This window comes from Narcine bancroftii, unplaced genomic scaffold (genome assembly GCF_036971445.1).
Source record: "Narcine bancroftii isolate sNarBan1 unplaced genomic scaffold, sNarBan1.hap1 Scaffold_142, whole genome shotgun sequence".
Classification (NCBI taxonomy): domain Eukaryota; kingdom Metazoa; phylum Chordata; class Chondrichthyes; order Torpediniformes; family Narcinidae; genus Narcine; species Narcine bancroftii.
The window spans coordinates 315,363-328,412 of record NW_027211877.1 but is presented as its reverse complement, the minus strand read 5'-3'; the positions used below and the strand labels follow the sequence as shown (position 1 = coordinate 328,412).

The following is a 13,050-nucleotide window of genomic DNA, read 5'->3' as shown; positions in this document are numbered from 1 at the left end:
CTAGGAGCCATAAGTGATGTCGGTAGAGGACCCATGATTCAGAGCCGAACAGGAGTGTGGGTATGACAACAGCTCTGTATACGCTAATCTTTGTGAGGTTTTTCAGTTGGTTGTTTTTCCAGACACTTTTGTGTAGTCTTCCAAAGGCGCTATTTGCCTTGGCGAGTCAGTTTTCTATCTCGTTGTCTATCCTTGCATCCGATGAAATGGTGTAGCCGAGATAGGTAAACTAGTTGACCGTTTTGAGTTTTGTGTAGCCGATGGAAATGTGGGGGGGGGGGGCTGGTAGTCATGGTGGGGAGTTGGCTGATGGAGGACCTCAGTTTTCTTCAGGCTGACTTCCAGGCCAAACATTTTGGCAGTTTCCGCAAAACAGGACGTCATGCGCTGGAGAGCTGGCTCTGAATGGGCAACTAAAGCGGCATCGTCTGCAAAGAGTGGTTCACGGATAAGTTGCTCTTGTGTCTTGGTGTGAGCTTACAGTACTCCAAACCTGGCCTTACCAATGCCTTTAACAGCTGAAGCATCACCTCCCAGCTCCTACACCCTACACTATGATTTATGAAGGCCAGCAGACCATATGTCTTCTTAACTACCATGTCTACCTGGGAATCCACCTTCAGTGAACTCTGTACCATAACTCCAAGATCCCTGTTCCTCTGCATTCCTCGACCCCCTCCCCTTAACTGCATAGGTCCTATTTTGGTTATTTTTTCCAGAATGCAGCACCTCTAACTTGTCAACATTAAATTCCATCTTCCATCTTTCAGTTCACTTTTCAAAACAAACCAAATCCTGTAATCCAAGAAAACCTTCCTCACCATCCACAACTCCCCCTATTTTTGTATCGTCTGCATATTTGCTTTCCCAGTTCGCCATCCCCTCATCCAAATCATGAATATAAATGATAAACAACAGGGGACGCAGCACCAATCCCTGAGGCACACTGCTCGTCACAGGCTTCCATCCTAATAGAGAGTTGTCCACCATGACTCTCTGCTGTCTTTCTCCCAGCCACCTCTGAATCCATCTCACTATCTATTAATCCATAGTGATGAACCTTCCTAACTAACCTTACATGCAGTACTTTATCAAAAGCTTTACTAAAATTTAAATAGATCTTGTCAACCGCCCTACCTTCATCCACATTTCTTATCACCTCTTCAAAAAACTCAACAAGATTCATCAAACATGATTTTCCCTTCACTAACACATGCTGGGTGCTCCCAATCAATCCCTGCCTATCCAGATATTTGTACATACTATCTCGAAGAATACCCTCCATAACCATCCCCACCACCGAACTCAAACTTACTGGCCGATAATTACTTGGCCTACACCTACTGCCTTTTTTGAACAACAGAACTACATTTGCAACCCTCCAATCCCGCGGCACCACACCCTCCTCCAGTGAAATTTGAAAAATCGCTGTCAGTGCCCCTGCTATTTGTTCCCTGACCTCGCTTAAAGTCCGGCGAAAAATCCCATCAGGACCATGAGACTTATCCACCTTAATTGACCCCAGAAGCTCCAAATCTCTCGCTTTACTAATCCCTATCCTTTCCATAACTAAACCATTTACCTCTCTGATCTTGTATAGCCCAATGTCCGTTTCCCTCGTGAATACAGATGAGAAAAATTTGTTCAATATTTCTCCATCTCATACGGTTCCTGACATAGTTCACTGGTCCCATCATCCAGTCGACCTTTTCTATGTTTAACCCTCCTTTTACTGTTCACATATGTGAACAAACCCTGAGGATTCACCTTCGCCTTATTAGCTATAGACACATCCCTTTTTACCTATCTGCTTAATCCCTTGTTTTTTATATTTGGTGTAGATCTACCTCTTGTCCCGTACCAACTTCTTAATTTCACCAGAAAACTATGGCTCCCTCAAACCTTTAGTCTTCCCCTTTGGCCTGATTGGAACATAAAGATCCTGTACTCTCAAAATCTCACCACTAAATGTCCCCCAAATTTTTTCTACATCCTTTCCAGGAAAAAGTTCAACCCACACAACTCTCTGCAAATCCCTTCTCATTTCTCCAAATCTGGCCTTCCCCTACTCGAAGACCATCAACCTCGGACCCGACCTATCCCTTTCCATCATTAAGCTAAAGCTAATGGACCCATGATCACTGGATCCGCAGTTCTCCCTAACGCACACCTCTGTCACCTGCCTCATTGCATTCGTAAACAACAGATCGAACACTGCTCCCCCTCTAATTGGCGTCTCAACATATTGCTGCAGAAAGCAATCCTGAACACAATGCTTAGCCATCCTGCCCTTTTACTGACTGCGTTTCCCAATTGATGTTTGGAAAATTGAAATTCCCAACCAACACCACCCTATTTCACTTGCATATCTCACCTATTTGCACATTAACTCTCCTAGCTCCCTTTCTCCATTTGGAGGCTTATAATATACCCCCATAATAGTAACCTCACCCTTCTTATTTTTCAGCTCTACCCACACTGCCTCTCTTGACGAGCCCTCCAGTCTACCTTGCCTCAGCATTGCTGTAATATCCTCCCTGACATTTAATGCCACACCTCCCCCTCTTAATCCACCAACTCTGTCACATCTCAAGCAGTGAAATCCTGGAACATTCAACTGCCAGTCACAACCTTCTTTCAACCACGTCTCGCTAATGGCCACAACATCATAATGCCGCATGTCAATCCACACCTTTAGCTCATCCAGCTTCCTTACTACGCTCCTCACATTAAAATAAATACAACTCAGGGATCTCCTACATCCTACCTTCTGAATATCCTCCTTTCTACTATTCTCACAATTTTCACTGCAACATCTGTTTACGACTTCCTGCTTTTCTTCCCTCAAATTATTTAAACTTGTCCCTTTCCTTATCCTACTAACCCTCACCCTATAACTCTTGCCCTTTTTCTTTTTTCCCTACAGAGGTTGACACCACACCTCTGCCCACCATGGTCTGACTATCCCCCTCCTCAGTATTCAAGGTGGAGTACTGATTTCTGAAGATTACAGACTCGGGTGCTTGCACATGAATTTGCCCCCTTCCTTTCCTCCTCCTAACGGTAACCCACTTCCCCTCATCCCGTGAGCCCCTGGGCGACCACCTGCCTGTAGCTCTTGTCTACGATAGCCTCATTTTCCCTAACCAGAGTAAGGTCATCGAGCTACAGCTCATGTTCCTTGACCTGGTCCTTCAGGCCACACTCCTTGTCCGTGATGGCCTCACTCTCCTTAACCAGAGGGAGGTCTGGTTGTCTGTCTCTGGATTCTCTGCTCAGAGGATCACCCCGCATTATCCATCAAGTCCTGGTATCTCTGTGTCAGCAGGAATTCCGTGCTGACCACTACCTGATGGCTTTGTGGTCAAAATGTTTGTCTATGAAAACTTTTCCACAAAGGTGATGTGGCAAAGTCTAGCTGACTGGAACATTGCACCAATCTTTCAGAACATCTGAGACAGGTAGATCCTTGGTTCATAGCGGCACTCGATGCCCTTGTACTTAGTTTCTATGCTCAGTCTGATGCAACCTCACACGATGAAGGCCACATTGGTTACGCCCTTAACCCCATTGTCATGGAATATATATTTGGGAGAATCTGGTAAAATTAGAGTAGGTTAAAGACATACACACATTTTAAAACATATTTTATTTGAAATACTGAAGAATTCATATTCAGTTACATCACAGAAACTATGGAGAATGCTATGCACATTTCACAAGTAGCTGCAAATTGAAATGAGGTCATGAAATAACTAGACCATTGTTTTGGTTTGGAGACAGGCTGGCTGGTTGAATATCTACAAAGTGCTGAAAGAAAGGTCACCCCTGGGTTTTGTTTAGCTAAGACAACAGCTTGACCAAGAAGGATAACTTCTGTTGTTTTCTGAAAAAGGTGGGGGGGGGGTGGTTTTCAAGTGAGAGAGTCACATGCAATCTCAGTTGGAGTGAGAGAGAGAGAGAAAGGGGTGAAACAAGCTCTCTCAGCCAGAGTGTGCATGGCATTGAAAGCAGTTGAACAGTGCAAGCCAGGAGAATATTGTAGGAAACAGAAATCTCAAGAGTGGCGGATGGCTGGAAGTGCTATCTGTCTGATGTTTCTCTCGGAATAAGTGCAACAGGAAGGAACACTGTGGTAGCCTGAAAGAAAGAGGTTATCATTTGGAAAACCCTGATGGGCCAAGTTTTATCAGCGAGACATTGAGGTGACTAATGGTGGTAGCTCAGTTGTGGAAATCCTGGAACAACAAATCTCTCTCTGCAAACCCTACGGAACTTTCTTGAGTGGCAAAGCCTGATGAACTTTATACATGTTCAATTGTGTGCACAGTATTAGAATTGCCTACAACAAATGAACTTGGAAGAATGAGAAGTGAGATTGAACTGTAAACCAAATAACTTTTCTTAAATTTACACACACATCATACACGTGCACTTAGACTTAGAAGGCGATTAAGGTTAGTTAGGTAAATAGAGATAAGTTAAAGTTTGATTCTGTTTTCATATTAAAAGATAAATAAAACAACTTATTTTTAAATAACGACTTGTCTTGGTGAATGTCCATTGCTGCTGGGTTTTGGGGTCCTTTGGGCTCATAACACCATAGTCTGGTGACGTACATGGATCTCCTTCCCACTCCATCCATTTTGGATCCCCACATGAAGAGGGAAACTGCTCTGGTAATCGCCAGGGCAGAGGTATGTGGGATGGGCCACGCCTGCATCACATGCGGCAGTACCGAGAGCACCTTGCACCTGATAACCAGGTTCTTCCCCATTTCTGAGAGGGAATGTCATTCCCACACACCCAATTTCTGGTGGACCTTTACAATCGGCTCTGACCAATTCTTGTTGCATGCCTTGGCCCCTCCAAGCCAGTTCCCCGACACCTTCAGGTAGTCAGATCTGACTGTGAAGAGGACAGCGGACTAATTTACCAAAGTGCATTGCCTCGCGTTTGTTCCAGTTTACCCTGGAAAATAGCATTGTATACTTCTGGGCCCAGCCACTTCCAGACTTGTGTACAACTCAGCCGTTCTCCCAGAACTGTGGGTCTCTGTGCTAGTCCCTGTCTCCTGGAGTTGGGAGTCTCTGCAATGTTCCCCATCTCACAGAGCTGGGGGTCTCTACATTGCTCCCTGTCTCCTGATATTGGTGCTTTGTTCTCCACCAGTCCCACAATACAACGCTGACCCCTGGACGGAATGTTGAATTACAGAGGGATCAGTGAAAATATGGGTAGTTTTGCCAGGGTGGGGTCCATACAGGAGCCTGATAACAGCAGGGAACCTGTGGAAGGGGGATGGAGGGCATTCGATGGTGCACCAGCAGGACACTGCTGAGGGTGCGGATTCCCTCGGGCTCTCGAGGGTAGAAGGCGCTGGTTATTCCAATATTTTAGGTGAGGCAGTGTCCAAATTAGAGCTGGCGCGGGTCAGCAAGGGTCGACATAACAGGTGCCTGGAACTGTCATGAGGATTCTAAGGGCTGGTAGAGGTAGGTAAGGAGGGGGTAGTTGTGTACCGACGAGGGATTGCTGAGTGAGAGGCCACATGCATGGGACTTCGAGACAAGGAGCCTCTGATTGTACAGGGATGGGGCCTGTAAATAGACCCGCAGACATCCAGCACACAGCATCTTTGACCCACTACCATCAGGAAGGAGATATGGAGGAACAAAATCAGGCTGCCAGACAGGGAAATAACTTCTTCCAACAGGCCGTGAAATTGACAATGCAATGCGAGTTGAATGGGTCCGTGGAATGAAAAGGATGAGAGGGATATGGACTGTTTGCAAGCAGCTTGGCCATCAGAAAAGAAGGGCCAAAAGGATGGTTTCGGAGTTGTCTATCTTGTCCACACTTTTGAGTTGAATCCTTAAATAATTCATGACAGGCTGGACTATCATTTTAGATGGAAATTTTAGATTGACACATGCAGCCCGGGAACAGGCCCTTTCAGCCTCTGAGCCACAACCACTCAATTACACCAATGACCTACAAACCCCGGTATGTTTTAAATGGTGGAAGGACCAGGAGCAACTTGTGGAAATGCACGCAGACACAGGAAGAATGTACAACTCCCCAGAGACAGTGTCAAATTTGAACCCGGCTCGCTGGCCCCTTATCAGCGTTTTTCTAACCGCGGCACTAACCTCGCCACTCTCAATTATTCCCAGGGTTCTTCCTCCTACTTTCCATGAGCTGTGATTGCTTCCAATTCCAGTGCCCATGTTTCCCTGAGACTCTGACCCCTGCCCAGTGACTCTGTCCCTAATGCCTCTCCCTGGACAGATGATCACCAGTCTCTCCTGGCTCTCACCCAAATTTTCTTGCCCAATTCCACCACCTACAACCCCCTCGTCATGGCCCACCCACTCGCCCACAGGGCCAAGGGTAGCAAGGTGGGGGAAGGTCCAGCCTGTAGTCACAAAGCTTGTCGAAGGACAAGTGAGAGCAGGAGTCCTGGGGCAAGAGGTGAAGGGCAGTGTGTACTGTAGCAGCCAGCTACACAGGGTCACAGCCTCCAGGGTGGGGGGAGAGAGAGAACTGGCTCAGATGGGACAGATGTCCCGGTGCCAAGGGTCAGGGAATTCCCGGCTCGCTGGCCCCTTATCAGCGTTTTTCTAACCGCGGCACTAACCTCGCCACTCTCAATTATTCCCAGGGTTCTTCCTCCTACTTTCCATGAGCTGTGATTGCTTCCAATTCCAGTGCCCATGTTTCCCTGAGACTCTGACCCCTGCCCAGTGACTCTGTCCCTAATGCCTCTCCCTGGACAGATGATCACCAGTCTCTCCTGGCTCTCACCCAAATTTTCTTGCCCAATTCCACCACCTACAACCCCCTCGTCATGGCCCACCCACTCGCCCACAGGGCCAAGGGTAGCAAGGTGGGGGAAGGTCCAGCCTGTAGTCACAAAGCTTGTCGAAGGACAAGTGAGAGCAGGAGTCCTGGGGCAAGAGGTGAAGGGCAGTGTGTACTGTAGCAGCCAGCTACACAGGGTCACAGCCTCCAGGGTGGGGGGAGAGAGAGAACTGGCTCAGATGGGACAGATGTCCCGGTGCCAAGGGTCAGGGAATTCCCGGCTCGCTGGCCCCTTATCAGCGTTTTTCTAACCGCGGCACTAACCTCGCCACTCTCAATTATTCCCAGGGTTCTTCCTCCTACTTTCCATGAGTGTCTGGGACACTGCCACCGGCAAGGAGACTGGACCACTGCCCTCCCCACATCACCACCAAATGGGGGTCTCAGGAGCAGCTCAGGTTCCAAGGCCTGTCAGTGGGGGAAGGGGGAGGTTTGGGAATTGGGGAGGGGTAGTTCTGAATGGTGATCGAGAGGATCGGTCCAGTGGGAGGACAGTCATGACAGACATGAGGGCTGGGGCTTCAGGACAGATCCCGTGGGGAGGCAGGAGCTTTGGGGACCAGCCGGTGGGGGACAATGGCTTTGGAAATGGACCTGGTGGGGGTCAGGGGCTTTGGGGAGAGACCAGTGGGTTTGTCGGAGGACCTGTCGGGCAAAAGAATTAGTGACAGACCAAGTTGGGAATGGCATTGGGGATGGACTCAGCAGGAGATGGGCTGTTGATGGACCCGGCGGGGATGCGTTTGGGAATGGATCCGGTGGGGGATGTTATTGGGATGGATCAGGTAGGGGACGGTATTGGGGTTGGACCCAGTGGGGGACAAGATTGGGGATGGACCCAGCGGGGGGTGGGATTGGGGATGGACTCGGAGGGAGACGGGATTTTGGATGGACCCGGCGTGCACAGAATTGGGGATGGACCCGGCGGGGGACGGTATTGGGGACAGATTCAGCGGGGGACGGTTTTGGGGTTGGACCCAGCAGGGGACGGGATTGTGGATGGACCCGGCAGGGGATGATATTGAGGATGGACCTGGCGATGTCAGTTTTGGAGATAGACATGCTGGGGGATGGACCCGGCAGGGGACTGCCCATTGACTCCGTCTTCAATGCCTCACACCGGCCGGATTATCACCGTTCTCTTTCCCAGGTCTCACCCAAACTTTCTTACCCCAATTCCACCACCTACAAACCCTTGTCATGTCCCACCCACTCACCCACAGGGCCAAGGTTAACTAGGAGGGGGAAGCTCCTGGCTGTGGGCACACAGCTCGTTGAAGGACAAGTGGGAGCAGAAGTCCTGGGGAAGAGGTGAAGGGCAGTGTGTACTGTAGCAGCTAGCTGAACTGGGCCACATTCTCCAGGATGGTGGGGGGAGAGAGAGAGAGAGAGAGAGAGGACTGGCTCAGATGGGATAGATATCTGTGTGCCAAGGGTCAGGGGATTCCCCAGCTTTGTGAAGGTATGGGACACTGTCAACGGGAAGGAGATGGAGCACTGCCCTCCCCACATCTCCACTGTCTAGGGGTCCTAGGAGCAGCTCAGATACCAAGGCCTGTGGGTGGGGGAAGGGGAAGGTTAAAGAACTTTGGTGGGGTAGTTGTGATGGGTAATCGATTGGAGAGAGTCCCAGTGAGGGAACTGGTCTGGTGGGAGGACAGACCTGATGTTGGGCCTTTGGATACAGGTGAATTGGCGTGGGGGACGGGGACAGGGACTTTTGGCTGGGCATGTTGTGGGACAGGGGCTTGTTGAAAGCCCTGGTGGGAGACAGGAGCTCTGGAGACGGTCCAAGCAATGGGTGGAGCATTGGGGATGGGCCCAGTGGGGAATAGGGGCTTTGTTGACAGGCCTGACAGTATTTTGGGGATGATCTCAGCAGGGGGAGGGGTTTGGGGACAGGCCTGGTGGGAGATGAGGGCTTTGGGGAAGGGCCAGGTGGGTGACAGGGGACAGTATTAGGGAAGGACCCAGAGGACAAACCACCCCTGGAGCTCTGGTTCACCTCGGGTCACTCACCTTGGCCCACGGACGTGCTTTCAGAGATCTGCGGGAAGCTGAATTCGTTGCAGTTTGGGTTCATCTCCCGGATCTGCTCCCTGGATGAGGTCCGCCACACCTGTTGGGACAGAAATCACCTTCACTACTGGCTCGGGGTGGGGGGAGCAGGAGGGTGACAAAGGGAGGGAATGCAGTGTATGTGTACCAGGTCATGGACATGGGACGAGCCCTAGAACTGGGGTAGTGGTGAAGGCTGAAACGTTAGGGGCATTTAAGAGGCTCTGAGTCACGTGGATGAAAGAAAAATAGAGGGTTATGAGGGAGGAAGGGGTTAGTTATTTTTATTTTGGTATGAATACATCGGTCGGCACAACATCGCGGGCTGAAGTGCTTGTACTGTGCTCTCATGTTCTATGTTAAACGTGTCCTGTCAGTCTTTCAGCAAGCGGATATGTCGGGGAAGGACCGCTGCCGACTGGCATATTCCAGGCTGCAGGGGTAGATGCTGAGGGATGCACGGAGGCTTGGCATAGCCAACACGAAGGCACTATGGGGATGGATCATAATCCTTCCATAACCGTGCACTGAGAGGCTGAGACCAAGGGGAACTCCTCCAACAGCAGAGGGGGGCAGTAACCACACGGTATCAAAGTGGTGGCAATGAAGGTAAACAGAGACGTATGCAGCAATGTGCAGTGAAGGGAATATCTGGATACAACAGGAGGAGGAGAAAAGACTTGGAATGGTCTTCCTCTTTGGAAATAATTTGTAAATAAAGTCTATTTTGCGGGGTTGGGGGGAGGGGAAGAGAAAAGCCCTACTCAGTCAACTTTGCTTCATGAGATACATTCTCCGATCCAGAAAATCTATTCTGCACCCGCTCCAGAGTACAACATCAAATTTATTACCCTTGGATAGCACAAGTACGACCTGATAAAACAGAGTTCTTGGGATAAACATACGCAAACACACAACCAAGCCCTCACACAACAGACAAATGATACATGAGCAGCACGTCCAGAAAAAATTACTCGATATTGTTGAATAAATAGCAGAGTCGAGGAGTATTTGTATGAGCAGCTCATCAATCGTTCCACGTTCTCCCTGCCTGGAGGAAGAGGCTGTTCCTGGGCCTAGTGGTACTGGCTCTGAAATTCCTGGATCTCTTTCCCGACGGGAATAGCTGGATGATGCTGTTGGCCGTGTGAATGGGTGCTCGATGATTTTGTCAATGATCATAGTGGATCACATTGATATTTGGGGTGGTGAGGGGGTGGGGCAGTGTTGCTCTAGCCCACTTTACGTCCTGTGGATTGACCTCTGATCATTTTTTAAAAATATTATTTATAAATAAAATCCACAAAGGATTCACAAAATTAATAATAACACAAATAATATATAAATACACTTGTCATAGTTAAAAGAAAGAATAAAAAAATCCCCCCCCCCATTAAACCACCCCATCTCCCCTCCATCCCCTTTCTAAAAGAAAAAGAAGAAAAATGAGGACAAGGGACCCCCAACAGGAGAACCAATTACTTTAACGTTCCTTTTCAAAAACTGAGGCCTTAAGGAGAAAGGGAATGTTAGAGCCACCTTTGTAAATATGGGGTCCATATTCTTCCACAATATATGGTTGAGGCGGCCTGCTCACCAGGACGAAAGCCAGTACACAAGATGGATGACGAATGCGGTGACTACACAGATCCTGTGGCAACCAATCATCTTCGTCCCAGGTGACATCCCGCACAGTGGGAAGCAATGAGCAATGACGAGAACACCCACCAATCCGAGGCTGGCTTTGCCATCTCGAAAGACCTGTCATCAGTAGCGGGAGAGTATATAAGCAGAGCTGCCAGTTCAACGAACCAGTCTTCGACTTCGACCACGGGTGTGTATCATTCATTCCACACATCATGGTGAGTGTGCTGGATATCGGTGCGAAGGAAGAGACTTTCACCATTGACCACCTCAAACCAGCACATCTGGACATTAGCAAATTCACCCCCCACGACCCAGATATAGGCGACCGAAAGCAGCGAACAGCGCTGGTTCTAGGGAGGTGGGGCATCATGCTAACTGGGATGCCACCCTGTACACAAGATGGCCGACGAATGTGGCAACTGTTCAGAGTCCACGGGGACCAACAACTTTCATACCAGGGGACAACGCACACGGCAGGAATCAACAAAGAAGGGAACACCGAACAATTGGAGGCCGGCATGGATGTGACATCACTCCAGTCGACAGCAGCAGGGAGAGAATAGAAGCAGAGCTGCGAGTGTAATAAAGGAGTCTTTGACTTTGAATGTTTGGGCGTGTGTCCGCCTTTCCACCCATCACAGTAGCGCGCACGCTCAAATTTCACATCGAATGGTCTTGCTCATCTTACATCGGGAGTCACGTGTACAGTTTCCTTACCTGAAGCATGAGAAGTGCACAAAGATCGTCAGATTTGTTTCTGGGGTGTTTTAAGCAGGTGATAGAAGGAAAGTTTGAATGTGGATCTCTTGGTCGTTGGTAAAAAGGGAGATGACCTTACAACATTATGAGAGGACACAGCAGCACGGATCGAGAGAGGATAATGCAAAGGAGCCGAACACCAAGTGTCACAATTTCCCAATAACCGATCAGCTGCTTAGACTTTAAGAAATGTCTTCAATGAAAATGTAATATCCTTGGAATTCTCTCCGCTTTTGAAGGTGCATTTGAAATTGGGATCCATGGACTTGTGATGAGTTTATTGCCGTACCCACTCGTAGAGGGATCATATGCATTGAACTTAGATGTAGATACTTTAAAAAAAGTAGCACACATTAAATTGGAAACGGTAATAAATATGAAGGAAAGATTGAGAATAAAGTCTCCCTTGCAGTTGGGGTACAATGTATTTCTTGAAATCAGAGGAATCCTCGAGCCAGGACAAAGTGATCCTGTGTTTCCCAAGGATTTGATTGTTGTTGGATTAGTAAAAAGTGGAAGGGCCGAAGGGTCTTCTGATCCTTCGACTGCTTGATTTGTCTTCTGATGCTCATTGGGTTCACCTGTGTATTCGCTCGCTCGCTCGCTGATTGGTTGCTTCAGTTACGCGAGGCAACGGGTTGATTCGGTGAGGCCGCTATTTGATTGGACGCTGAAGTCGGGTTGGATTGATGGGCGGTTTCGCGGGCTGATTGGCTCTTGCTGTGAGGAGGCGGGACATTTGCGGCAGCGTCGTCTGCTCGGGGTCCGTCGTGTCGCTTCTGGCGCGAATGGGAGTAAGTTGGCGGAGGCGCCGGAACCTTCCACAGCCGCGCGGTCCAGGGAAAGCGGGCGACCCGCACCCCACCGGCCCCACCCGGGAGCGGCCGGTACCGGCGGGGTGTTTGGGTGGAGCCGAGGTGTCGGTGCGAGGCTTGATGCCGCCGACAGTGCGAGGCTGGAGGCCGCGGGGTTACTTGCAGCGGGAAGGGGCGGGGCTAGGTGATTGGCATGTCTGGTTTGCGCATGCGTGGTGAGTTCGCGCATATGTTGCAGATACGCATGTGCCGATTGAGGGCGACGAAGCGAACCCTTTGCGCAAGCGGCAACTGAACACTGGCGCATGCGCACAGAAATTAAGATGGCTGCGCCCAGCTAATGGACCCTGAGTCACAAAGTCAATCCTATGACTGTTCTCGTTTGTCAAATCATTTGATTTTAAAAATAGGCTCTAAGACTTCAGGGCTCCTCGCACGGGGGCAAAACCCCGACTTGCGATCATTGTGGGGTCTGATTGAACCTTAGGTCTACACTATGGTCGCAGGTCCGGGAGGACCTGTCGGGGTCATTGGGTCGCTGAGGAAGGGATGGAAAACCAATCCATTTTTTGCTTCCCAATGCTCATAGAATGTGTCTGATTCCATCCGTTTTTCCTGTTGTTGTATCACATTCTTCATAAAGTTAGATGTTATTTTTTAAAGTTGTGTCACCTGAACAATAATGCTCCAATCCTTCTGATCCTGACGTACCATGTGTTTTAATGTTTCTCAGTTACTTGATCGAATGCCTTAAAAAAATAGGGACTTTGGTGTTAAAAATACAGAGTAAAGATTTCACCAATCCTTTTGAATTTATGATCTCTGGGATTTCTCGTCAAGTTTTCTATTTAGGTTGGTGTATCCATTCGTAGCATCCGCTGCGGCAGCGCTACCAAATAAAGAGACA

At 49.0% G+C, this 13,050-nt stretch overlaps 1 protein-coding gene across 1 annotated transcript in view; it reads left to right on the top strand.

Annotated features, from left to right (window-relative positions):
• Positions 1–12,061: 12,061 nt before the first annotated feature.
• LOC138750428 (craniofacial development protein 2-like) overlaps positions 12,062–13,050 on the top strand; it is a 67,199-nt gene continuing 66,210 nt past the window's right edge. Inside the window, exon 1 of the mRNA XM_069912472.1 lies at positions 12,062–12,122. Coding sequence (XP_069768573.1) covers positions 12,117–12,122 — 6 coding nt within the window. The 5' untranslated portion in view covers positions 12,062–12,116. The remainder of the gene's footprint in view (positions 12,123–13,050) is intronic.